The sequence below is a fragment of the Leptopilina boulardi genome, unplaced genomic scaffold, assembly GCF_019393585.1.
Source record: "Leptopilina boulardi isolate dan_hultmark-lab unplaced genomic scaffold, ZJU_Lbou_2.1 LbouV2_327, whole genome shotgun sequence".
Taxonomy (NCBI): domain Eukaryota; kingdom Metazoa; phylum Arthropoda; class Insecta; order Hymenoptera; family Figitidae; genus Leptopilina; species Leptopilina boulardi.
In genome coordinates this window covers 1,038,033-1,065,976 of record NW_026137893.1, presented here as the reverse complement: position 1 = coordinate 1,065,976, position 27,944 = coordinate 1,038,033, and the positions used below count along the sequence as shown (strand labels likewise).

Here is a 27,944-nt window from a genome sequence, read left to right as displayed (position 1 = left end):
TTGAGTCGAATGAGGGACATTAATTTAATTCCGGCCATGACCAACGCCAACACGAAGCCATTCTTTGGCAAGATGCTATCAAGGGTCATGAGAGGTCTACAACTAAGTGTGACGACCGCCAAGAAAAGCCACGCAAAAATCTACTTAGGCAAAAATAAAAAAACAATAAAGAATAACGAACAAAAAGTAGAAAAAAATTACAAAAATATAGAATAAGTAATAATTTAATAAAATCTCGTTCGAGTTTTCTTACAAATTGCACGTTATTTAATAAAATTGAAATCTATAAAAACAAAACCTATTATTCATCTGGTAGTATGTTCGCATTGAATAAAACAAAATTTAATTGGCAACGGCTTTTTTTGTATTGAGACTCTTAAGATACGATATCGAGACGATCTAAATTCTTTTTTTCACTTCGAGAACTCGAATTCCAGATCAATGAATCATTTAAGTGCTAAATAAACAGATTAATTTAACTATTTATAGATAATAGAAGAGGATCTTCAGCGTTCAAATGCTATGCAACAAACGTGCTTAACCTTTTAAGTTGAAGTCTATCCTAAATTAGATTTCGCAACTTGTAGACAATCACAATAAAACAGCCACAAGACTGAGAGATTGATGACCCGCAAATAAATCTTCGAGTGCTTTTCGTCGTTCAATATTTTTTTTTATCTTTCTTACAATCATAACAGTATCTACTTTGTTAAAAAAAGAACTTTTTAGTTTTACTTAATATTTAAAAAAAACATTCAAGACAAATGAATAAGAAAAATTTAAAAAAAAATTAATTTTTATTTATTGATTTTTATCTTTAATGAAAATTTATAATAAAAAATTAATAACTGACCTTTTAACAGAAGAAAGATGCTTCCAGAAAATGAAATTCTCTAATAAATTTTTTTTGTGGAGTTATGATAACCAAATTATTATATTTTTAAATATCAATTCATTTTAATTTTCACTTGTAATTTTTAATAAATTTCATTTCAATTTAAAAATTTACAAAATGTCAGTTCAGATTTTTCCATTCTTGTAGATTACGCATAAAATATGTTATTTTGGTTCTTTCTTGAGCGGATGTATTAAAATATTTTTGTATCTTGCAACTGAAAAAATATCTATATCGTAAAATGTTCCTCTCGCACACTTGATTTTCTCACTCTCTAGGTCATTTCTAATTACAGCATCTGGAATAGTTCAAATTCTTAAATAGCGACCTTGAATTATTTTACATTTCCCTTTATTCTGAATTGTTCGAGAAATTCAGTCTCAAGTGGATGAAGTTTTTCGGCAGGGATCACAAGACAATGAAGTGGAGGTCCTAGTTCAATATCTCTCATTTCCGTAAGACTACAGGCCAAAATTTTTTGATCCCCTGATCCAATTCGTGCCAAGCCAATCGCTAAACTTTCTTCATCGAAAGCTGGAATCAAAATTTTATTCACATTAAATTAAAATTTGCATTTTTAAAATATTCTCATTTTATTAAAATTACAGTAAAATTTGTCTATTTTTTGATGCCGTATGGCACTTTTTAAATGTAAGCATGGGGGACCACAAATGTTTAAAAAAACCTTCAATATTATCGAAAAAAGTAATATTTTTTTAATACAAGGTAAAAACTTGTTTTTTTAAATAAAAATCGATTACCGGCACAGAAATCTGCATTATCGACTGATGGTAAAAGTAGAAAAATGATGATATAAAAATTACCGGCATAGAAATCTACATTACCGACTGATGGTAAAACAGAAAAATGAAATATAAAAAATTACCGCCACAGAAATCTACATTACCGACTGATGGTACGACAAATTTCAAAAAAAATTTAAACAATTCTTTCTCTTTACCATCAGTTGGTAATGTAGATTTATATGGCGGTAATTTTTATATTTTCATTTTCATGTTTTACCATCAGTCGATAATGTAGATTTCTATGCCGGTAATCGATTTTTAATTTTAAAAAATTTGTTTTGACCCTGTATTAAAAAAATAGTACTTTTTTCGATAATATTGAAGGTTTTTTAACATTGTGTCGAAAAAAAATTTGTGATCCGGTGTAATTGAAATCGAGAAGATTTGACAATATCTGCACTCTGTACTAAAAAAGACGTGTTTTGTTGGAAACATTTAGTGAAAAATGAATGAAAAGTCGAAAAAATTTGGAAAAAGTTGTATAATCCAAGGCCTCTAATAATTAAACTTACCTAAATTATTGACGGCACTTCTTTTTCTCTCAATAATTTGAGTCAATTGATTGGCGGCCTCAGCAACACTCATAAATTTCGGGGGCATATATTCTTTCTTCTTTTTCAAGATACTATCTAAAGTTGGTTCCTTGACCTTAATATCAAGCAGACATAGTGTGTGAAGACCTCGCTTTCGATTTTCCCCTATCTTCTCGTAAAAACTGTCGGGCTGCCAAGTTTCCGTCCAATAAGGAATGGAAACAACTTCACCGTATGAATAAAGTTGAAGACCACAACAGCCAATGGCATTTAAAATTGATGCATTGTGAATAATTTCTGTTTTTATTCCTTTTTCGCGTGCTCTTAAAACTAAGTCAGTGTGAGTCGTTGCTCCAAAGGGATCTCCAACAACAAGAAATGCAACGTCTTCATTCTCAGAATTTGATAAGATTTCCTCGGATTCATTCTCAACTAGTTCACGATCTGCTAATAATATTGGCCGTTCGTAAAACTTTTCCTAAGAAACAAAAGTTTTTTTACGTCAAATTAGAAGAAAATAAAAAAAAATTTAATTAAAATCATATTTTCTCGTAAACTCTATGTTTATTCATTTTTATATTTATTCAATTATTTACAAATAAATGTGTGATATATAGTTAATTGAAAAAAATCTCAATTTTCCAATGAAAATAACAAACAAAAATTTTTAAGGGTAGGTTCCCATTGCGGAGGCCAAAATCAACACAAACTTTGACAATTTTTTACGGGAAACGGTTAAGACTTAGTGATGTAGTTTTTTTCTTAAATAAAGGTACATCTTTGAACTTTTAAAACAAGTTGTAAATTCAGATGTTCATTACATGAACATTTTGCTTCCTCTTTGCGATCAGAAAAAAAATTTGCTTCCTCGTGGAGAAAGCATTAACATTGAAATAAACATATAAAAATAATATAATAATAATATAAACATTTGAGTACCTATAGATTTGAGTTAAATTTAAAGAATTAATGGAAGTTAAAAAATCAAAAATTCACATTTTAGCTGAAATTTCTGAAAATTAATGAAAAATAATATATAATTTATAATTATTTACAATTATATCAGTTTGTTTCAATGCAAGGAACACAATTATTTTATATTTAAACTTGAATTTAAATAAATACAAAATTTTTCAGCTAAAATGGGAATTTTTTTTTAACTTTCATTAATTTATTAAATTTACCTCGAATGTATACTTTATATATATACCAATCGATTCATTTTCATGAAAGCAGTACAATTATTTCATATATAAACTTCAATTTAAAAAATCACAAAATTTTATTGACAAAATGTGAATTTTTGATTTTTTAACTTTCATTAATTCTTTAAATTTAAATTGAAACTATACTTTATATATACCAATCGATTTGTCTTGACGTAAGGAATACGATTTTATTATATATAACCTTAAATCTTTCTATTTAAAATTTTTTTCGATTAAAAAAAAATCTTTGGAAAAAAGACAATAAAATTTTTTTTTTGCGTATTTTTTAAAATCCTTTGGTCAGATTTGAGATATTAATATGATAAATGAGCCTACCAAGTTTTATCTAAATCCATTAAAACCTGTTAAAGTTATCGTCTAAACAAAAAAGGGATCCACACACACACATCCGGACAATTGATCAGGATCTCATATAACATGTTTCTATATAGAAAAAAATTTGTTTCCGACACTTTGAAAATTTTTATAAACGAAAGGACTACAAAGCTTCCTCCACGAGGAAGCAACATATATTTCATTTTTAAAAAATAACAAAATGGCGACCAATATGGCGCACCTAGTAAACAATGTTTTTTTAAATAGGGAAAACGGTGGGCATTCTACAATGCGCAATTTTAAGTCTAAAACAAAAACTTAACATTTTTAGAAGACATCCTAAAGAATAGGTTATACCTATAAAATAGTTAAAAAGTTAAACAAATGACAAAATGGCGGCCAATTTTTTAAAACACTGCGTTTTTTGCCTTATTTTTTCATGTTTGACCTCTTGTAAAAAATCTTTATTGTTAACAATTGTATCATATTAAAGGTATAACCCCAGCAGAATTTAGTTACCTTTAATTAGCCACAAACCCGAAGTTGATTGGTCAAATAGTTTAGATGCTACGTTTGAAGAATCTTGTTTCGAGAAAAACGCGTTTAAAGTTTTGGGAAAATTTTGAAGCATTTTTATGTGTAATATTTGTCTACTCTTAAAAAGAGATTCAAATGCCTGAAATTCCTTACTCGGGAGTTTTTGGGGTCGGTGATTACGCATATGATATCAGATTTTCAAAATTCAAAACAGCGGATCCAATTTGGCGGAAGACTTACGACCTCAGCTTCGGAACGTCGGTGAGTGTCTTTTTGACATTATATTTAATAAAAAATTCAAACAAAAGCACAATTTTTATACAGTTAATGTGAAATAATAAGCCATAAATGATCTTCAGAGATCAAATTCCACTTGTTACTCTGGATATTTTCTAAACTTAAATGTTAATAACTTTTTCAGCGTAAAACGAAATCGCTCAAATCAAGTTGTAAACAATTCGTCTTATATTTATTAATGTATTACACGTCGAAAAAAATATGTGCTCCTTAATTACACCTGAATGGCAGCAATTCAAAAAGTGTTACTCCCATTTTGCAATAATAGAAAGTCATGGAAATTTTTCTATTTTGTGCTTTCAGCAGTAATCCAATTCTATTTTTTTGTGCGAGCATATTACTCATTAAAAAACGAATAAAAGGAGGCATTATTAAACAGTGTGCTTTCAAAAATAAATATACTATAAACATAATTATGTGTGTATGTATAAGCGTGAATTGCTTGAAATTTAGACTTTTTTTAATAGCACAATCACAGATTGACAAATTAGCGGTTGAAATTTCGCGTGAACAATAGATATTGTTATTAAGATTATTATTTCTGATCGCTAACTACGTGCTTCAATTAAAACATTTTAAAAATAATAAATAAAAATTTTTTCTAAATTTTCACGGTTAAAAATTTTTTTTTGTAAGTGTGAACATATCAGTTTTTATTTGTTATACATTCAGTATGTTTGTTTACATTTAGAAGTATCAATTTCTAGCAATATGGTTAGGAAATTATTCAATAAATGTGTAAGTCAAATTAAATAAAATAAAATAAATATATTTAATAAATGAATGTATTCAATAAAATTTGCGTTTTTTTAATAGTACAATTAAAGACTTTGTTGTAATAATTTTGACAAATTTTAAAAAAAAACTCCAGTCGCAAAAATTCAGTACATTTTGTTGGACTGCTCTTACACGGAAAAAAATTTTCTGTAGAATTTACAGAAACTCCTGCGCCATCTACTGATGTTTCTCCAAATAGAGAAATATGTTGCATCATTGGCATTAAAATCTGTTAATTCTACAAGTTTAAGCTACAGTTCTTAAAAACTGTTGAGTGACCAAATTATGTATAGTATATGGGGATAATATATATTTGGTAGAGTATTTCTTATAGGTTATATTCTCCTCCGAATACATTAAATTCGCGGAACATTATTGTATAAATTAGTATAACTTCTATGTAAATAAATTCATCCTTCAATAATTTTCTAACAAAAAAAATGAGGAGCAAGTTTTCAAAACTTATGATAAATCCACTTTTTCTTATGTCGAGAAATTGAAACAAACGACTTTTCTCACTTAATCACTACAGTTAATTTTAAAATAAAAAATTTGTAATAATTTATTTCTATAATAATGTTTATATACTTAAGACGTTTCCTTTTTAATTAAACTTTCTTGACGACACTTAGCCTTAGTCGAATCACTGCATTGTTTTCGCGCATGCGTTAAATCCTTACAGAACATATCTGTAGAATTAACAGATTTAGGAACATGTAAAATCTCTAAATCGATGTTAAAGGATTACCAGAAAAGTTTTTTCCGTGTAACTGCTCGCTTCACTTCAAATTCAAATATTTCTGCAAAAAATGCAGTAAATGCTATCAATCAGGGATCAATTGAAAGCTTATTAAATTTCACGTTGATTGGTCCAAGAAAGAACCATTTTAATGAAGTAAATAACAAAATATAGCTTTTTAAAGTCAGAGGTTTTTTTGCAAAAATTACGACTTCGAAATACTGAGTTCAAGTCAATGCCAATCGATGAGAAATTTTTTTTGAGATTTGACACTTCTACAATATGAAGTATAAATCCCGCTCTTTAATTCTAGACCAAATCCACTTAAAAATAATCAGTAGTTGCTTCAAATTCTATAAAATTAATTTCTCATGCTTTCGAAAATTTTCAAAGAAAATAAATCGGAATTTGTCGTTCCCATTCATTTGTTTTATCGTTTAACCACACTTTATAAATAAAACTTTGTACTACTGTAAAGTAAAAAAATGTCACCGAGAAATGAAATAAATAATTATGATCGAGTTAAAATTTGTACATTACGAGAAGAAGGGTATACTTTGAGAGAAATAGCGAAAAGAATAAAAGTATCGCTTTTTGGAGTACAATATGTTTTACAAAGAAAAAAAGAAACTGGAAATTATGAGGACAGAAAACGAAGTGGTCGTCCAAAAGTTACAACACCTCGCGAAGTGCATTCATTAATTATTAAAAGTCTCAGAAATAGAAAACTCACAGCTCAAGATTTGCTTGCAGAAATTAATGAAAATAGAACCAATCCTATTTCTAAGACTATAGTTAAAAAAATTTTGAACAAAGCTGGTCTTAAAGGTTGTGTTTCAAAAAAAACCGATTTTAAAACCTAAAGCTAAGAAAAAGCGACTACAATGGGCGAAAAAACATCGCAATTGGACTTTGGAACAATGGAGAAAGGTTAATTAAATTAATTTTAAATATGTTTATTCAAATCTTTTACAGATTCGAATTTTAACGTTTCAAAAATTTACTTAGGTTCTGTGGACAGATGAATCTAAATTTGAATTGTTTGGGTCGAAAAGGAGAGTTTATGTTCGAAGGCGCAAAAATGAAAAGTATTTATCTGAAAGCGTTACACCGACGGTCAAACATGGAGGTGGTGGTATTATGGTTTGGGGTTCTTTTGGAGGTTCCAAAGTTGGCCATTTGATTGAAGTTAAAGGGATTTTAGACAAAGTGGGATATCACAGCATTTTACAACGACATTTGATTCCTTCGGGTCTGGAAAACATTGGGAATGGTTTCGTTTTGCAACAGGATAACGACCCAAAGCACACTTCAAAACTCTGCCAAAATTATATTAAAAAGAAAGAAGAAAAGAGAATTTTAAGCATTATGATATAGCCTGCTTATTCACCAGATTTGTCTCCAATCGAATTATTGTGGAATGAATTAGACCGAATACGGTATAAGTTTTCAAAAATTCAAAATGGTGGATCCAATATGGCGGACAATTTTTTCAAAAACTCAATGGATTTATCTGAAATTTGTTACTCGTGGGTTTTTGGGGTCACCGGTTACGAATCTGAAGTTACTTTTCAATAATTCAACATGTCGTCCGCCATCTTAAATTTTGAAATTCGCAACTATATAGTTTTGTAGCTGGGTATTCAAGGACGCGATATTTTGGGTTCTGGAGCAAATTAACTCTCGTTTTCCATGTTACGTAAAGGATAATTTTTCCTCTCAAAAATTAATGAAAGGACCAATCGCTCTTGTCAACAATTGAAATTTTATAATTTTCCTTCACCGAGCGGTAAGTGAAGGAGAGTGGGGGTAATCCTTGTTAAAGAGGGGTCTCACCTAGTTCTTCCTTCATAATAAATTGATGTGGTAAAATTACTATAGTTGAATGAATAATTTGATAACAGAGACTAAAACTTAAGTGATTGATTTATAAATGAAAATTAAAGAGGTTTGCAAATAAAAAAGTAACACAAAAAAATGACACAAGATATAGATAAGAAAATATTAGTACATGATTTATTGAATTTGTTACCAACACCTTAATCAGTTGACAGTCCAGAGGTAGTAACAAAAGAGAAAATTGTTGATGGTCGATGATTAAACAGTCCAGGCTTCTGCTCCGAGAGAGAATTTGAACTTGGTTTCGTTAAGGTCGGGGTAACGTAGTTCCTCGATGATGTTTTCAAATAGACGAACTCTCCAGCTCCAACTCGGACGAGACCAGAGGTACAACCGGGAAGAAGACTTTTTAAAGACTGCTGTTGCGTGTTTTTGCTGGTGAAAAATTGGAAAAAGCCTTTCTTCAATGAGGAAAAATGGGCTGTGCCAATTATTTCCATTGGTTCCCTTCTTCTTGGTTTGCGTAAAAATTCTACCCCTCCGTAATGATAGTGGGGGTAGAGAAAATTTGGGCCTGTGTTGGTGAGGCTCATTAAGAAGAAGAAGAAGAAGATCAATTGTGTAAAACGATAATTGTCCCTGGTTGTTTCCTTAGGTCTTGCGTATCTCATCCTGATCCGGTGACAATGGTCCCAAACTTTGCGTTTTATTGGGCCTTATTTTGGAAGGCGGAGATGGTACAATGATGTCCTTTTGAAACCCTCGACAAATTCTCTCTTTAGAACAGTTGCCTGTGTGTTTAGTGATTTTTATTTACAATGATCCTCTCCTGGGCAACCCGAACTATCTCTTGAACAAGGTGTTATAAAATGTCAAAAAGGTTTACAAATACGACTTAAAGTTTTATAAAGACAATATTATAACCTAAGTTAAAATAATAATACCCTACGCACATAGTTGTTATTTTAAGAATCGATGTTTATTCAAAAAGAATAAGAAATAACTTTTACGTCTCTAATAGTTTATATATATATAATAAAGAAAGAATATCCCTAAACGAATTATATGTGCACATATATAAGAATTGTCTACTATTACTAAATCTATATACTATTTCTATATCGATGATGAATTGAAACAAAAGAATATAAAGTAATATGATTTAAAGAAAACACGCATAATGTAAAGAAAGAATTATATTTAAAAAGACTCTCTGATCTCGATACTCAATTTCGTCAATGATATAAGGAAATATTTATAGTTAAGGTAGAATATTATTATTAATTAAATAAATCTTTATTTTTGGGTACCTTGGGACGTCACATCCATGTCAAAATATTTTTTGAATAAAAATTTTTTTGCAGAAAATCATGTTTTTTTGCAATAAAATTGTTATAAATATTAAGGATTTAATTATAATTGAATTTGGACTTCAGAATCGAAAAGAGCGATAAATTTTACGTTAGAAATGGGCTATCCTGAATTTTTAAAATTATTTTTTCATATAAAATAACAGCTGCTAAGTGAAGGTAAATTTTTCGTCCTGGCGGTCGTTAATGGGTTAAACACGTCTTTAGAAATCAGTGCTCAAAGCAATGATGTACTTCTGCTTCCTTCAACTGCTAATCAAATACCACTCGATGATTCGATAAATTTAAATAATAAAAATTATGACGAAATGGGTAAAATGTACAATGCAAAATATATTCAGCGTCTCCAAAAAACCATACGTTTCACACGAGCTAGAGAGGAACAATTACGCAGGGAAAATAAAAAATTAGTTAACATCATTAATGTCAAAAATTTAGTTATTAGTAAATGGAAAATGAAATATTATCGATTGGCAAATAGAAACAAAGATAATGTTTTGGAAAAAGTAAAAAAAATTGAACGCAAAGGATCTAGTGCAATTAGAAAAAAAATTGTTATATGCTGAGGCTCTTAATCAACAGTTAATAGAAAAAAAGAAAAGCTTAACAAATGAGAAGTCAAAATAAATTTTTTCACAATGTCTTGCGGGGAAAATAGTTAAAAAGTACATAAAGCACTTAATTTCTATGACGACACAAAAGAAACACAGCGAATCAAAAACATTAAAAATAGAAAAGTCTCGTGACAAAAAAATTGCAATTAAAAAGGAAATATTAAAAAAGTTAGAAAATTTTTAGAGAAAGATGAAAACTCGGCTATCGCTCCTGGAGTTAAAGACACAATTACGAAGGGAGAAACAACTAAAAGGAAAAGATTTTTACTGGGCACGATGGATAATTTGCTGCAAAAATTTAACTCAGATGGATCTTTCAAACTTTCCAAAGGATCATTTTATAATGCAAAACCTTTTTGGATTGTCAATCGAAAAGTTACCGGCCGTGATACCTGTTTATGTAAAATTCACACCAACATGATTTTATTGCTCTAAAGATTGGAGGCTGCAAATCTACTTTCCAGCTCATCTACGCAGTCATTTGTAAAATCATTTGTTAGTGTTATTACGGAGAATGCGAAATATGTAAAGTTAAAAAAATAATAACCGACAAAAATTTACATCCAACTTGGTACTACAAATGGGAAACCAGAAAAATTAGTAGATTAGGAGCAAAAGGCCTTAATTACGATGTAAAAATAACTTCTAAAGAGAAGATAATTTGTAACATGAACGAATTAGTTAAAAAAAACTAACGCATCGATTCCGCAATATTTTCAACATGTATATATCACAAATCATCAGTATAAAGCAACCGAAAACATCCTTACGAATCAAAAGAAAATGAAGTTTATATTGTGATAGACTTTTCTCAAAATTACATTTGTAAATATTCTGACGAAATTCACAGTGCTCATTTTGGTGCGTCAAAAAAGCAAATATCTCTTCACACTAGTGCTTTCTATTACAAAAATGAATCATCTGGAGAAGTGTTATGCCAATTATTTTGTACCATTTCTGAATGTCTTCGCCACGACGCTGCGTCTATCTGGGCACATCTAGATCCAATATGAAAGCTGATTAAAGAAACTGTACCAAATTTTTCTGCACTGCATTACCAAAGCGATGGTCCTTCCACCCAATATAAAAACAAAACGAACTTTTATTTATTTAGACGATGTTGTAAATAATTGAAATTAAAGTATGCGACATGGAATTTCACTTCCCCTGGGCACGGAAAGAGCACTGCCGATGGTACTGGAGGAACGGCAAAAGGTTTATGCGACAGAGTTGTTGCACAGGGTAAAGATGTTATTAGCTCAATATTCCCAACATATATATCCATAAACAAAAGGTGTGCTTGTAATTTGAAAATTGTGTAATTTTTATCTTCGAATCATACGGTTCCGTGGATTTGCCCATATAGCTTTCAAAAAATGCAATAAAAAAAATTATTTTTTTTACTCCCGCAATGGGAACCTCCCCTTATGGGGGAAAATGTGTTAGAAATGAAAATAACGAATAATTTCCAAAAATCTATCTGACTAATTGTTCCAATTTTTTTACAGCTTGTTCTACACAACCATGGCCATAGCCCGAACTAAAATTATGCAATTTTATTTATAACTTTTTACAGCCGAGTTTAAAAATTTATTTAAACTTATCAGGCCCACTCTGCGAAGTCTTCTTAACACTTGGAGGTAGGTACATGATAAAAAAATTTTAATTCGGGTCTAAATGTAAAAAAGTTAATTTGTTTATAAAAAAATTTAATATGTTTTATAAAAAAATTCTCAAAATTTTTTTGTTAACATTTTTTAAAAATTGAAGAAAAACAAATTTTTTCTTATCTTAACAACATTTTTCTAAATACAAAAGTTTTTGAGTTATTTTTAATTAAAAATAGGTCTACTTTAAAGTAAACAAAAATTTGAAAATTCGTAACTCAAAAATTGACCATAAGAAAAAAAATATATTTACCCGAATTTTAAACCTGGACTATAAGTTTTACGTGGAATCGCCCATATATATGTATATTAAAAATTATTATATATTATATTTTATTATATATAATTTAATATGGTCAGTTGGGGTAAATGGGGATGAGGTTTTGGAGCTTAATTTATAGTTTTAAAATTAAGTTCAACGTCAATATTTTAACCTCAGATCACCTACAAGAGGTTCTGAGTATTGCCAAGCTTTTATCTTGACAATTGGCACAAATTACGTAAGTTTCTTGCTTCAAAAGGTAATACTTTCGGGTTTATTTTTTCTAAGTTGTTATTTACATTCCCTGGATTAATTTTATGAAGCAGAAAAAAATTGAGATAACCTTTAAACGCATGAAACTGACTGCGTCCCCTTTTACTTCAAGATTTAGAAAATTTCCTAAAATTTGGGGTAAATGGGGACAGAATAGTTTCTAAGAAAGGTTTAAGAAAAAAGTTTCCTTAAGTATATTATACTGTATTAAGGGATGAAAAGAGTTTAAAAAAAATTTCTAATATGGCGGACGAACCTCAAAATTTTCCTATAAATTGATTAAATTTGCTTAGTTTATGTCTTTTATTTATTTTTTTTCATTTCACTATTTTGACTCGCAATTGAAAAAAAACAGATTTAAAAATCATACAAAAATTTTTTCTTATTCCTTATGACTCCCATAACAGAAATTCATTTGAATTTTTTATTTTTGTCAATTTAGTTAATAATAACAAGCTGTCCCCCTTTAACCTGAGTTTTCAAATTTTTAAGGTAAATGAAAAAAATGCCTATTATTAACCAAATAAACAAAAATAAAAAATTCAAATGAATTTCTGTTATGGGAGTCATAAGGAATAAGAAAAAATTATTGTATGATTTTTAAGTCTATTTTTTTTCAAATGCGAGAAAAAATTTTGAAATAAAAAAAATAAAAAAATTTCAATAGGTTCAACTATTATATATCTACTACAAATTTTTTTCAAGTTTTTTCATCCCTTAATGCAGTAATATACTTAAGGAAACTTTTTTCTTAAACCTCTCTTAGAAACAATGCTGTCCCCATTTACCCCAAATTTTATAAAATTTTCTAAATTTTGGAGTAAAAGGGGACAGTCAGATTCATGCGTTTAAAGGTTATCTAAATTTTTTTCGGCTTCATAAAATTAATCCTGGGAATGTAAATAACAACTTAGAAAAAATAAACCCGCAAATATTAACTTTTAAAAGAAGAAACTAACGTAATTTGTGCCAATTGTCAAGATAAAAGCTTGGCAAAACTCAGAACCTCTTGTAGGTGATCTAAGGTTAAAATATTGACGTTGAACTTAATTTTAAAACTGTAAATTAAGCTTTTTGATTAACGAATTTTCAAATTTTTGTTTACTTTAAAGTAGACCTATTTTTAATTGAAAATAACTCAAAAACTTTTGTATTTAGAAAAATTTTGTTAAGATAAAAAAAAATTTGTTTTTCTTCAACTTTTAAAAAATGTTAACAAAAAAATTTTGAGAATTCTTTATAAAACATATTAAATTTTTTTATAAACAAATCGAAACCAATCGAAAAGCCAAAAAACCTTTAGAAAAATTATGTCAAAATTTTTTTCATCTACTTATATAATATTTACAATTTTTAGTTAATTAATAAAAATTGGATGGGCTTTGTTAAAAATATTGAATTTAGAAAAATGTTAAGAAATCTCATTCCGAGATTCATCCAAAGGCATGAGTTGAGCATGGTTGGACGATATAAGGAGGTAATCTATGGATTGGTAACTACAAGACAAATTAATAAACGACTAGCGCCTCTGACGGCCGCAACGGCCGTCTTCGTTAATTCTGTTTCTTTTTCAATTTTCATTTTATTTATTTCATTTAAAAAAATGATTTAATTTCCTCTTCTTTTATTTCATATCAATTCAAAATGTAAAGAAAAAATTTATGAATGTGAAATAAGAGAGAGTGATTTACGCTATAATCTCTCTTGCGCTAATCATTTTCAAAAAATTTCTTTGAAAACAATATTTTTCACTACCTACAGTTGTAATTATGTTCATTTTTGTTTTTTATAAATTATTTATTAATGGGGGAACACCAGTTGTAACTCAACAAATAATGCTTTTTACAAGAATATTTTCCAAAAGAACAATGAATCTTTTTAAAGAATACTATTTATTAGTTAAAAGTACATGTAAAAAGCTGTAATTTAAAAGAAAAAAAAATTTTTTTAATAAAAACTTTTGTAGATATGAGCAATTGAAGTGGCGCCTTAAGAAAAAAGGCGAATTGCGGTGACCAGCATTCTGCAAGTATATTTCGTCTAAAATACAAAAATGAAATTGATTTACATTTATTATAAGATTATCTAGTTCGTGATCGAAGGATTTAAAAAAAAAAATTGACAAAATGGCGACCTGTCAAAGTCAAAAGTATGATTTTCGTTAAAAAATACGGTCAATTTTCAGCTATATAAAAAAAAGTTTTGCATAAAAAAAAATCCTTCGATCACGAACTAGACTTATATGTGTAAATGAAGCACACTAAATTTTAAATAAATCGGTTTAATGGTATTCGAGTAATCGTGATCACCGACTTGGAAAATGTCATTTTGAGAAAAACGCATTCAAAGTTTCAACTTACTTTTTTTTGTTCAGAAGAAATTTTGTTTTCAAGTTACAAAGAGTCATCGATTCCTGGACCATATAATAACTCTTCCGCAGTGGTTGCCGATTCTAAAATGCCAATTTGCTGCCATCTGTCGTTAGGGTCAGGTATGGCTGGCCACCTTGTATGAAGCCACTGGACGCGCCGCTGCAGTGTTCTGTATATCTCATTTATTTTTCACCTGATCAACTTTGAAATTTACAGACACATTTCTAAATATGTATACTTTAAGAAAATTCACAAAAAAAAAATCGATTTTTCGAAAGTTACAACTAGTGTTCCCCCCTTAATAACAAAGGAAAATAATATATTATATTATGTAAGTGTTATATTAAAATAAACTACATATTTTAAAATTATCGCGCGCTAATTATTGCGACCAATTAGGTGGCTTTAACTGAATAGTTATCAAAACTTCTAATGCAAACTATCCAAAAAAGCATTGCTTCTCTTGAGGCTAGAGTGAGGAATCTGGAAGCAACTGTGAAGGAGTTGGAGACAGGATTTCCTAGTCCACTTCCTCCTACAAGGTCAAAGACCCAAAATAGGTACAGAAGAGTCGCAGGGATGAGTACCAAAGTACCCTCCGATACTGCTTCTGACTCAAAAGGGTATGTCTCCCAGATTACTCCTGCAGCCAGGAAGTTTAAACCTCTTCCTATCTATGTTCCGTCCGCTCCTAGAGGCTTAAATGCTAAGCCATCTCGCCCATGTGTTCCTAAACAGGGATCCCATGGGCCTTCCCAACAACCCCCACTTTATCCGGTTTCTGCCCAATATTCAAATTACATGCTTCCTGGCAGTGGGGATAATTAGTTCTCTCAAAATCTCGAAGGAACTCGCATGGGGTAATAAGTAAATTAATAAGTCTAAATTACTCATTTAGAAAAAAAAAGTTCTGGAATTTTAAACCTATTCGTCATTTTATGGAAATTAAACCAGCAGCCATTCCTAAATCATAAAACTCAATTTCACGGAACAGGAATAAATATCTATACACAACGCGATTTGGATACATCTGGTTTCTAGAATTTTATAGTAGTTCACCAGTGGATAATTGAATTACAACTTTACATCTTTTTGCAAAAATTTGGAAATTTCAAATACAAGGTCATATTTTTCTATCAAGATTATCTGGATCTCCAGACATATTTACATTTTAACCTTATTTACCTACACACAATACCCTTCTTCCCTGTGGGTTGTATTTACGCTTGACTTTTGGTTGTTTGTAAATAAAATAAATCTAACGTCTGTTATCAATATTAAAATTCAAACTATTAAATTAAATTAAATTTGTATTCTCATACTATGATTATATTTATTAAGTGTAAACTTCCAAACAGTATATATCTCTAAATAATAATTTTCTCTTATAAATAAATAAAACCAAATACTTGAGGTCCGTAAATACAATTAGTGAATTTTACTCACATATCTTGTGACACGAAACTTATCTACAATATACTATATTTTATTTTTATTATTTAAAACACTACCTTTTACAGTTAAATTGATTCCTTTCACTTACCCATAGAGGAAGAAAGTTTTTATTTTATTTTTTGTTTGCTGAATTACATTTGTATGACTATGTCTTTTCTATTTAAATTTAATTAAATTAATTTATTGAGCCTGCTTGGCATTTGAGGCCGAGATCGTTTCCGGAATTGATATCTGCCGGCGTTTCTTTCTGTCTTTTATAGGTGTACTCATGTCTCCAATCCATCCACGCAAGTCACCTTTGCGTTCTTCTCCAAGCACACACCGTCCACATTGCATGATAAAGACTCGTTCTACTGGAAGAGCCGTGAATATAAATAAGAGATCGCTGGATATTTCTAACCTCAAAGCGGGGTCTGCTTTTAACATCGAAAAGCGTTCTAAAGTCAATATCGGGTTAAGTGGGGATCCTCTTCATTCTCTTACATCCTCATTACATTCTCAACAACATCCCCCCATTTCCAACATTCTGATGGAGACCTGCGATTTTACTCCGGTTGATGGAGTCGAGGCAAGGTCACCCCTTGCTTCAAATCCTCTCCCAGATCCAATTGATCAAACGAACTCTATTCTTTCACAACCTGCTATTGAAACGTCGTCAGATCTTGCCATTCCACCTCTGTGCTCTTCTCAATCTGATTCAACAGATACACTTACTTCTGGGCCTGAGTCTTCCACTGATGAGTCACCCAACACCAATTCGCCCAAGAATTCTAATTCCGTTTCCTACGAACTTATCTGGATGAATGAGGACTTTAAAGAGGACCCTAGGTTTTCCGAGGAGTCTCCTACCACTTTTACCATTCTCGTTGAATCCACTCAAAATAAGAAAATCGGAAAATATAACCGTATTGCGTTCGCGGATTATTTGGAGTCGATCGTCAGTGACCCTCTTCGTACCATCGTCTCTAATGGTCTTAATTACTTCCTCAAGTTGGTCCCTAGCTAATTCTCTCCTGAACTCAACTCACTTGAGTAGTAGCGGATATAGGTCTTTTATCCCCACATCATTGGTCAGTCGTAAAGCGCTGACTCACGATGTTGATCTCTGTCTGTCCCCTCTTGCTATAAGTGGAAAGCATGAGGGGGAGGTTCGAGCTAAAATAATTTCCATTCGTAGCAAAATAAAGGACTTCAACGAGGTTTCTGGAATAGTGGAATTTATATTTTCTGGTGTTACAATTCTGGACTCTATCCTCATCGCCAGAGTCATATTTAAGCTTAGGCTTAGCGTAACACCACCTAACCATTGTTTCAATTGTCAACGTTTCAGACATTTCGCAACTCAGTGCAGAGCAACCCACCCCACCTGCGAATTCTGTTCAGAGCATCATGTTAAAAACAATTGTCCCAATCACAATAGATCTTCCCTGTGCTCAAACTGCATGGGCAATCACACTGCAGCTTCAAGGGAATGCCCTTACTTTAAGTATGAGCTTGCAGTGATGAGACACAGATTGGAGTTCAATGTGGGTTACGAGGAGGCTGAATCCTGGCTATTGAATCATGGCTTCTCTCGACCTGGTTATCAGGTAGTCTGGGAGGAGCCAATGACTTCTACTGCTCATAATCAGCCAGCTACTGAGGATACGTTGGCGGAGAATGCCGAAAGCAGACCAATCTAATCTAAACTACATTTTAATTTTGGAAAATTGCTCCAAAAAATTTTCTTTTTTCGGCACATTTTATTTACTTATTTCTTATTTGTATATTGAATCATTTATTTGTTCGTTTTCTGTTTTCTCTTGCTATTCATAATCGGTTGTGCGCCTGTTTTTTTGTTTGTTTATTTATTCTTTTTTTTTCTCTTGACAGATTCCATCTGATTCATTTTATTTTATTTATTGACTTACCTATATTTTTGATTTGTAATTTAATTTTTGTGTCTTGTCTTACTTTTGTTCTGTTTGGTTTCTCATATTATTCGTCATGCAAGAACACAGACCAATACATAAAATATTTTCTTTAATTCTTTGGAACGCCAGAAGTATACAATCGAAGAGACCAGAAAAAGAGGCTCTTTTATGGACCCATGACCCTGATGTTGTGTGCATCACGGAATCATGGCTCACATCCTCTTCGAACTTTAATATTCCGGGATTTATCTCAATTAGACAGGATCGTTTGACTGGCAGGGGTGGCGGCGTTCTGATCTTGATTCGAAGGGAGATAGCCTTCCGTCTTACAAATATTTTTACTTATCATACTAGAAATCTTCAAATTGATGTTGCTTCTATCTCCCTCCGCACTATGTTCGGCACCACCCAGATTACATGTCTATATGCCCCCCCCCCCCGGTGGTGATATCTCTCCGGAATCATGGTCTGAGATTATCGAAATGCTGCCCATGAATGTCAACCATATTTTCTGTGGTGACTTTAATGCACACCATACATGCTGGGGTGACCACGCTTCGAATATCACAGGGAATTCTCTGCTGACTTTTGTGTTGGACAGAGACTTGCTCATCACTAACACTTTTTCCCCTACAAGATTTTGTGATGCTAATGTCTTGGGCTCCAATCCGGACCTTATTTTTTGTTCGCCATCTGTTCATCAGAATTTTTCTGTTTCTGTCTTGGAGAACTCATCATCTGCCGCTTGTGTTCCGTGCGGACATTGTTCCGGCAAGGTTGTCCTCCTCGTCTCTTCGATACTGCCTCAAGGATTTAAATTGGTTAGATTTTAAGAACAAAATAGAACAGATTTCTCTTGATTTGACTTCTTTACTAGCTCAAGAGCATTCTCCAGTCTACGTCTATAACTCCTTAGTTGACAACCTCAAGTCGTGCCTACTGGAGTGCGGGGCATACCTCCCCCAGCCATGCTCATATAAACCAGCTTCACGTCCTCTCTGGTGGAATGAGCAGTGCGATGCAGCTCTGGCAAGTCGAAGGGAGAATTATAAGTGGTATCAATCCAATCAATCGGCAGAAAATAGGTCTGAATTTAAAAGACGGGACAACGAGATTAAGAGAATTTTGAGGGAGTAGAAGCATCTGGCCCTTAGGAACTTCTGCGAAGGTATGTCACCGGCGGGAGGTGTGTCGAGTCTCTGGCGTACACTCCGGGCGTTGTTTTCCCGCTCGGCCAGAGTCAATACCAATTTATCCTCTGATCCCTCATCCCCTCTGTTAACGAAATTCAGGGACGAGCTGATTAGGGAGGATATTCCTCCGGTGTTTATCCCAAATCTGGACATTCCACCAGTATCCAGTCCTAACAGGATTCCTCCATTCACATCCAACGAATTTAAAAAGGCCCTTACCTCCTGCAAGCCTAAAGCTTCGCCAAGATTGGACGGTATTTCTGGGGACATAATACGCGGACTTGGGCCGATAGCCCTTGAATTTCTGCTGGTCCTGTTCAATCGTATGTTCCAGTTGTCTTCCTCTCCGGACTCATGGTTGAATACGAGAGTTATCCCAATCCCTAAACCTGGTGGTAAGGGTTTCCGTCCTATCGCCCTCTCTTCAGTCTTTTCCAAATTATTTGAGAAACTTGTGCAGGGCAGAATGGAACATGTAGTGGAGTCTGGGAGACTTCTTCCTACACACCAGTACGGTTTTCGAAAGCAGAGATCAGCCATGGACTGCGTGGCTGCTTTCTCCACCGATGTTCTAAATGGTTTCGCGACTTCTCGTCATACTCTTGCCATCTCAATTGACATAAAGGGTGCTTTTAACAATGTTCGCCCAGACATTCTCAACAAATCGCTTATAAGACTTGGCTTCCATCCCAATATTATAAACTTTGTCACCTTTATTACCTCTAAAAGATTTATTTCTTTTGACGCGGATGGATCTAACCTTAGGACTTGCGGCGTTGGCGTTCCACAGGGGGGGGTATTACCACCCATTCTCTTCAATCTCTACCTTTGAGAGATGGAACTCATCCTTCCTCGTTGGATGAAGTTCGTAATGTATGCCAACGATCTTCTTTTGTATGTCACATTTAGTGACGCCTCAATATCGGAGGACGTTTCGCTTGTTCTGAGCCGCTTGTCCACCTGGCTCAAAGGTCTTGGTCTGGATATTGCCCCGACCAAGACCACGTGCTGCATTTTTTCCAGATCCAGGAGGTGCTTCGACGACATCCATTTGTTGATAGGGGACTCGATCATCTCCTGTGATTCTTCAATGAAACATTTGGGTGTACTTTTGGACAGGAAACTTTCGTGGCTTCCTGACAATAAGATGATTGCGGATAAGGCAACTAGAGCAATAAAATAACAAAGGATAATTCTATCTTTTTCAAATAATGTATGGATATTTAGAGCAATTCACCAGAATAATAATAATTAAAATGTTACAGAAAAGTATCAAATTACTTTTCGAACTCTTGAGAGTTTAACACTCGTACTTGATATACGATTCCCAAGTATGCGGAAGTCTTTTTAACTTCCTTTATTCTTTATATTTTCCTTCTTTACTTTGATAACTTGTATTAAATATTTCCTTTAAACAATTATTTCAATATTTCAAAATCTGCCTTTTAAAAATTCAGAGTATTGGGTTCACCAAACCTGAATTTTCCAAACAGTTGATTTGATATACAAATAATTGCGATATTAAACAAACACTTTTAAATTTCAAACGTGATCTTGCACTTTAGCATTTATAATTTTTTTTACTTGTATAATTAATTTTCCTTTTTCAATGAACTTTTATAACTCAATAGATTTCACTAATCGTGGAATATTCACTTGTATTTTATAGACAAATTCAACAATTTCAACCCTTAGTGCGGGAAATAAACAATAATCTCAACCACTCTCAGTGGGAGTAAAACTTTATAATCATCCGCCTTTTTGCGAGAAACAGATCCGCTCTGCGGGAAAAACAAATTAAGACTTCTCGAACAATAATTCGGTGGCAACGATCACACCCTGTTTGTATGTAATTTTAAGTAGTGGGAGGGTTGATTTTGCAATCAACACCTCGTTGTTTCCATGCAAGTTTTAGCGAACTTGCATTTTATTAGTGGCGTGATCGGTTTAACCACCTGAATTACCTTTGTTATTTTTATATATTTCCTAATTTTCCAAACTAATGTGGAAACTTCTATACATTGTAAGTCCCACAATTAGCAATATCGATTGCAATTTAGTTCGAGTTTTTTCGCAATATGAAGTTCAATAATCTCAATTCATTTGCGAAATAACCATTGATTTCAAAATTAAAATAAATGTGAAATAAAATTATAAATAGTTATTAAATAAATTTGAAATAATAGTTGAATATTTAACATTAGAAAATTAATATGTGTGTGTTGTATATGTTGGTGTATAATTAACAACATATTTATAATATTTAATTAACAAATATTATTTTTAATAAATAATATTTAACCAAAAAAAAATTAAAAATTTACGGAATTCCGCCCGTAACAATGGAATTCATTAAAACTTTATAGGTCATTTTGTTTTGGAATATCTATCAGGTTGTCGAAATAAAGTGTAGTACGAGATTAATATGGTTTGGTGATAAAAGAAGAGATGATTTTTTTAGAAATATAACAATAAAAGACAAAATTTTAGAAATGTAGAAAAAGAAATCAAAAAAAATATTTGTTAAGATTGAAGATGTAGAGGCAAGTTTTCATAAAGAATGGACATATAATTTTTCGTGTTTTTGTGGTTTCTGTTGAATTCTTATAAAGGTTATTTCAGTTCTAAGAGTTGCACTTCAGTATGTGTTCAGACATCTTTAATGACTTCAAGAATCGTTCAAGTGTTAATTAAAGGATTAAAAAAATTTGTAATTTTCTAGATAATTTCTTTCAAATTTGTATAAATAAACATTCGACAAAAACATTTCTGTAAGAATTTTAAAATTAACCAATAAAATTTTGGGTGATTTTTGATAAGATAATTTTAAAACTATCGCCAAAAAATTTTTTGGCGGAAATTAATTCGAAGATATAGGAAGTTTTGTAAAATATTAATATATATATATATATATATATTTATCAGACAAGGAGAAATTTTACTATTACAAAACTTTGTTTTTGAAAATACGTAAATTTGAAATTTAGAGTTAACAAAATATATAATTTTAAATGAACGCTATTATGATATATCTTTCTTTTATTTTTCAATTTGCATGCATTTTACATAAAAATAAATATTTCAAAATTTTCCTCAAAATTTTATTAGTTTCTTAAATTTCTTATTTATTGTTCTTTTCAAATAAATATATTTTTTTCAACACAAATTTTTTTCGTAAATCTATTACAAATTCATTTTTATCTTTAAATTCTTAAAACTCAATTAGTTTAATCCGTAAGGGTAATATGGGGTCAAAATGACACCAGAAAAAATTTTTGGCTAGGTATCTTAAAATTGGTCGTTCAAAATGATAAATTTTAAAATTGACAATTATTTTTAACAAAATAAATGAATTTTCTAACTTTATTTTGAATTTTTTGTTCGAAAGTATAATATCCAACGAGTTTAAAACCAAAATTATGTTCATTTTATCTTAAGAATTAAATTTTTTATAAATTAATTTAAAAAGAAATTGCAATTTCTTTTTTTATTTTTTCAATATGCAGAAAATTTTAAATTTAGAAAAACAATATTGGATTTTATAGATTAGATCTTTAACTAAAATTCAGTTACAGAATTAAGTGAAAGGGGAATAGCAACTGTTCTGTTGTCCGCTTGACCCCAAATGACAATTACATTATATGACAACAAATTTTCTCTTGAAATAATTGGTTTTTAAAATTGTACAAAATACAGTTTTATTAAAAAGTTGTTTTTAATGAACAATAAAATTATAAATTAATAAAAATCATCAATTTTTCAAATATCCATTTGTTTTCATTTCTTTATTAAAAATTGTTATTAATTTTTTTTTACGAAGAAATTTTTTACTACTTTAAAATTTATTGGTTTTGAAAAATATGTCTATTTGAAAAAAACAATAAATAAGAAATCTAAGGTTATAAAATTTTAAAATATTTTTTATGCATAATGCACACGAATTTAGAAACAAATATCTTAATCGCATGCAGTTTACATTAAATATATTATTTTATTTTTCTTAATATTGTTGGTGTTTTTATATTTTTTATTTATAATTCTAGATCTGAATTACAAATTTACGTATTTTTGAAAGCAAAGTTTTAAAATTGTAAAATTTCTATTTTTTTAAATATCAACAGTTCACAAAATTATTAAAATCAAATTTCATCTGTGTCGCTATATTTAACTACCAAAACATTTTTTATGTCCAAAAAACAAATATTTATTTAAGTTAAAAAAACCAGTAGAAATTTTAAATTAAATAACATTTTCTTAATTCAAAAACGTAAAAATTTTTTCTCTATCTTAACTTAAAAAAATTTTTACTTTTTAGAATTAGGAAAAAGTTATTAATTTGTAATTGAGAACTGGAATTATAAATAAAAAATATAAAAAAACCAACAATATTAAGAAAAATGAAATAATATATTTAATGTAAACTGCATGCGATTAAGATATTTGTTTCAAAATTCGTGTGCATTATGCATAAAAAATATTTTAAAAATTTATAACCTTAGATTTCTTATTTATTGTTCTTTTCATATAGATATATTTTTCAAAACCAATCAATTTTAAAGTAGTAATACTTCTTTTCGTAAATCTGCTACAAACAAACTTTAAATTACTAACAAAGTTTTTTACATTCTCATCATAATGAGAAAGTATTACATTTGGGCGATTTTGAGCATTCTCTAATTTTAGTAAATCTCGACGTTTTGAGACTTTCTGATGCCGAAAAAATGGGTCCTAAAAAAATGTCTGTCTGTCTGTATGTCTGTATGTCTGTAGACAAAATTTGGTCCGACGATAACTCGAACAAATTTTAATGAATCGACTTCAAATTTGGTATACACCTTAAGTGTACCAAAATCTCGCCTGAGTTCGTTGGCCAGATGATTTCGTTGAAAAACAACAAAATAATTCAAATTTTTAGTTTTTAAAAAGTTCTAAAATTCGCATTTTTCAAAAAAAAAAATTTTTCAATTTTTTTTCGAAAATTACGACTAAAAATAAACACTTTTTTCCTGTGACAATTTTTAATAGCGATTAAAACAAAAAAGTTATACCACTTTTTTAAAAAAAGACAAAAAATGACAAAAACGGATGAAAAATGGGTAAAATGCAGGGCGAAATTACTTTATTTTGAGAAAATATGAGCAACTATGTATTATTTCTCTTTAAACCACCTTAAATTAACATAAATTAAAGTAACTTACTCATAAAATACCGAATTTTTTGTTTTTTTTAAATTTTTTTTTTTATAAGTCCAACCATTGTTATCCATTTCCAAACATTGCAATTGTTTTTTAAAAAATCCTCTATTCCAAAATAGTTCATATTGCGTTGTTTATACCAGAATTTCTTATGTTTTCGATTACTAACTCGCTGAATCGGAATTTGTGTTCAAATTAAATATTTCAAAATGGCGGACCCAATATGGCAGAATAATTTCAAATTGATTTGTTTCGTTTAAAAATTTGTACTCGGGAGTTTTTGGAGTCGCTGAATCCAAATTTAAGGTAAAATTTAAAAAATTCAAAATTGCAAACCAATATGGAGGAAATTTTTTTTATTTCAAATTATTTATGAATAATTAGAATGTTTTATGCAATTTAAATATTGTTTTTTAGTAAAATGAGACTTTTTACAACAGTATTCACTGTAAATGTAATTAATTACCTAGTTAAATTAAATTATTTTTAAAATAATTAACTTTATCTAAATTATCTAAAATTAATCTTTTATTATCCTATCTATTACTTTATTCTATGTAAGTTATTTTACTTTTTCACATGTCATAATTTAAATAAAGTATATGAGGCATTCTATTTCAACTCGTTCCACCTTCAAAAGACGATCGCTAGCAGAGCGTTTTTCAAGAGATTTTTATTATATAAAAAAAAATAATCTTATAATGTTATAACACTATTTCGAAAGAGAATTTAATGATCTTTCGATTGGTCTTAATATTTTTTTAATTTTCTCACAATTTCATACAGAAATCTTGATTTGAAATATAAAACTCATGATATCTCAAAACACCCCACCTTCAATTTTATTTTAATATATATGAAAATAAAGCTTAGTTTTTCTAGTTTCAAACTCCGTTTGGTTTATCATGGACATTTGTGAGGATTTTTGGATAACAGTGATTCAAAATATGTGTTTTTGAAAATTTTGACACGAAGTATGAAGTTGAATCCTAACCCATGCAACCTACGTCATACACGAATTTCATTGTTTTGAAAAAAAATTGCAACCTGTACAATAATTTATTTGAAATATTTATTTATTTATACAATAATTATCTTTAAATAAATAATTTGAATAAATGTGTTCTAAATATTTTAAATTTAATCTTCTAATAGCTTTTATCTTTTATTAGCATAATTTTTATTATTTATAAGAGACAAATAAAAAGCAATATTAGTACGCAATATTGCGAATTTTTGCACCGTGATAATAATTGTTGCTATATGAAAACAATTTTCCTAATTTTTTGTACTTCTGAGATTTTTAATCAAGAGTCAAAGTATGATTTACTCTGAAAATTTTTTTAAAAAATTTCTTAAAAAAAGATTTAATGAATCTAAAACAATTCCAGGAACACAATAATATCACACCTTCATTCCTGTTTCTGAAACACAAATGCTTTTAAAAAAATATTCTTCGTCCGAGAAAAGTAAATTTTTCAAAACTAAATAAAGAAAAAAAATTTGTTATTTAAATATTAGTATTTTTTCAAGGACTATAATTCTTCTGTGTTTAAATTTTGCTGAAATAAAAAATGTTTCGTTTAACCTACAAAAAAATGTCTTTTTTTCATAAAATAAAAGTATTTATTTAAAATTTTCCTCCAATAATAATTGCATTTAATAATATTAAAAAATTAATTTGGTGAGTAATTTTAAATTTAAACTTAAAAATCACTTAAAAGCATTTTATTAAAATAAATACGATATTATTAATCTCCTTACAGAAAATTTTTATTATTATAGGTTGCGATTTTTTTTCAAAACAATGAAATTCGTGTGTGACGTAGATTGAATGCGGGTTAGGATTCAACTTCATACTTCGTGTCAAAGTTTTCAAAAACACATATTTTGAATCATTGTTATCCAAAAATCCTCACAAATGTCCATGATAAACCAAACGGAATTTGAAACTAGAAAAACTAAGCTTTATTTTCATATATATTAAAATAAAATTGAAGGGGGGGTGTGTTTTGAGATATCATGAGTTTTATATTTCAAATCAAGATTTCTGTATGAAATTGTGAGAAATTAAAAAAAATGTTAAGACCAATCAAAAGGTCGTTAAATTCTCTTTCGAAATAGTGTGTAACGTTATATAAATTATTTACTTTTGATATAAAAATATTAACTTAAAAAACGCTCTGCTGGCGATCATCTTTTGAAGGTGGAACGGGTTGAGATAGAATGCCTCATATTCTAAAAAAAAATGTTTTTTTCTTCAAATTTTAACGGTGGAGGTCATCTTCCACTGTTTTCGAAAAATAAGAAAACCAGTGTTTTTGAAAACAAGCAAATTTTCGTTTTAAATTTTAATTAATCGATCATGCTAAAAGTTGTTTGTACATTTACTAAAAGTTTCATATAATAGATTAAAAAAAAATTATATAATCATTTTGATGGAAAAACAAAACCTGAAGCACAACTCCCCACTCTCACCTATTATAATTGCTCGCTTTTGAGCCTTCTATAATTCCAGTGAATCTTCACGTTTTGAGACTTCTAGAATCCTAAAAAAATAAATTCACAATACAAAAATCTTTGTCTTTGTCTTTGTCATGTACGCATGAATGTCTGTAGACAAAAAATTTGGTCCGACGATAACTTGAATAAATTTTAATGAATCGACTTCAAATTTGGTATATACTTTAAGTGTACCAAAATGTCGCCTGAGATCGATGGCCAGGTGATTTCGTCAAAAAAACAATAAAATTATCCAAATTTCGTTAAAATATATCAAAATTTTCGGATTAAAATTCTATGTACAACATTTTAACTATCATAGCTAGCTCAGTTATATTATATGTAAAGTGAAGGTGTATATCGATTAAACTATTTTTTTGAACCTTTTTTGTTTAATATTGTACACGACGTAAATAAAAGATTGGTATTTTAATGAAGAAAATTTAGATTAATGTTTTTATAATGGTGCAATATTGGCAAACACCATTGGCCTCATGCACCCCAAAAATTTCGACATGATAACAACATTATCAAGAATTTTTTTTCTCTTTAAGATTAGATTTATGCTATTTTGAATTTTCTTTAATAATTCCTCTAAATCTGCAAGTTTTGCTATCGCTTTTTTCTAATTTTCGAGCGTGAAACGCGAGTGCCGTGATGAGAATGTTATCCTTAAAGTCAAAGTACTTTAAGAAAATTAAATGTTTAAAAAATTTCACTTACATCCATTGTACACAAATTTTTTAGGAATTAAAAAAAGGGCGATACCTCCTATAAAATTAAATTTTGTTGTTGCTTTAAAAATTGATTTACTATAAAGTTATTTTTTTAAAATGTTTTAAAATTTTCAATTAATTTATTCGTTTACTCAATAGAAATTAATTTGAAGAGGAATAACTTATTTTAATAAATAATCTGGGTTTGTTGATTTCGTTAATTACAAAGAACTGGCCAATCAACGGCGCAAAATTAACGAACTAAGTCTGAACAGCTGCAGTGCCGTCCTTTTTTTTCTCGATAAAAAATTTATTCTAATACCTTTCAACCTCACCTATTTGTATAATTTAATTCAGCGCATTTTAATATAAAATACTAGTTCTTCCTAATGAATTATACAAAACAGGTCATTTACATAAAGCTTCCACCTTAAAGTAACTACTT

General features: G+C 29.9%; 1 protein-coding gene across 1 annotated transcript in view; it reads right to left on the bottom strand.

Annotated features, from left to right (window-relative positions):
* Positions 1-206: 206 nt before the first annotated feature.
* Positions 207-27,944, bottom strand: part of LOC127285005 (diphthine methyl ester synthase) — a 50,765-nt gene continuing 23,027 nt past the window's right edge. The window contains exons 2-3 of the mRNA XM_051310763.1: positions 2,214-2,712; positions 207-1,429 (exon numbers count right to left, since the gene is read on the bottom strand). Of these exons, the coding sequence (XP_051166720.1) occupies positions 1,230-1,429; positions 2,214-2,712 (699 nt within the window). The 3' untranslated portion in view covers positions 207-1,229. The remainder of the gene's footprint in view (positions 1,430-2,213; positions 2,713-27,944) is intronic.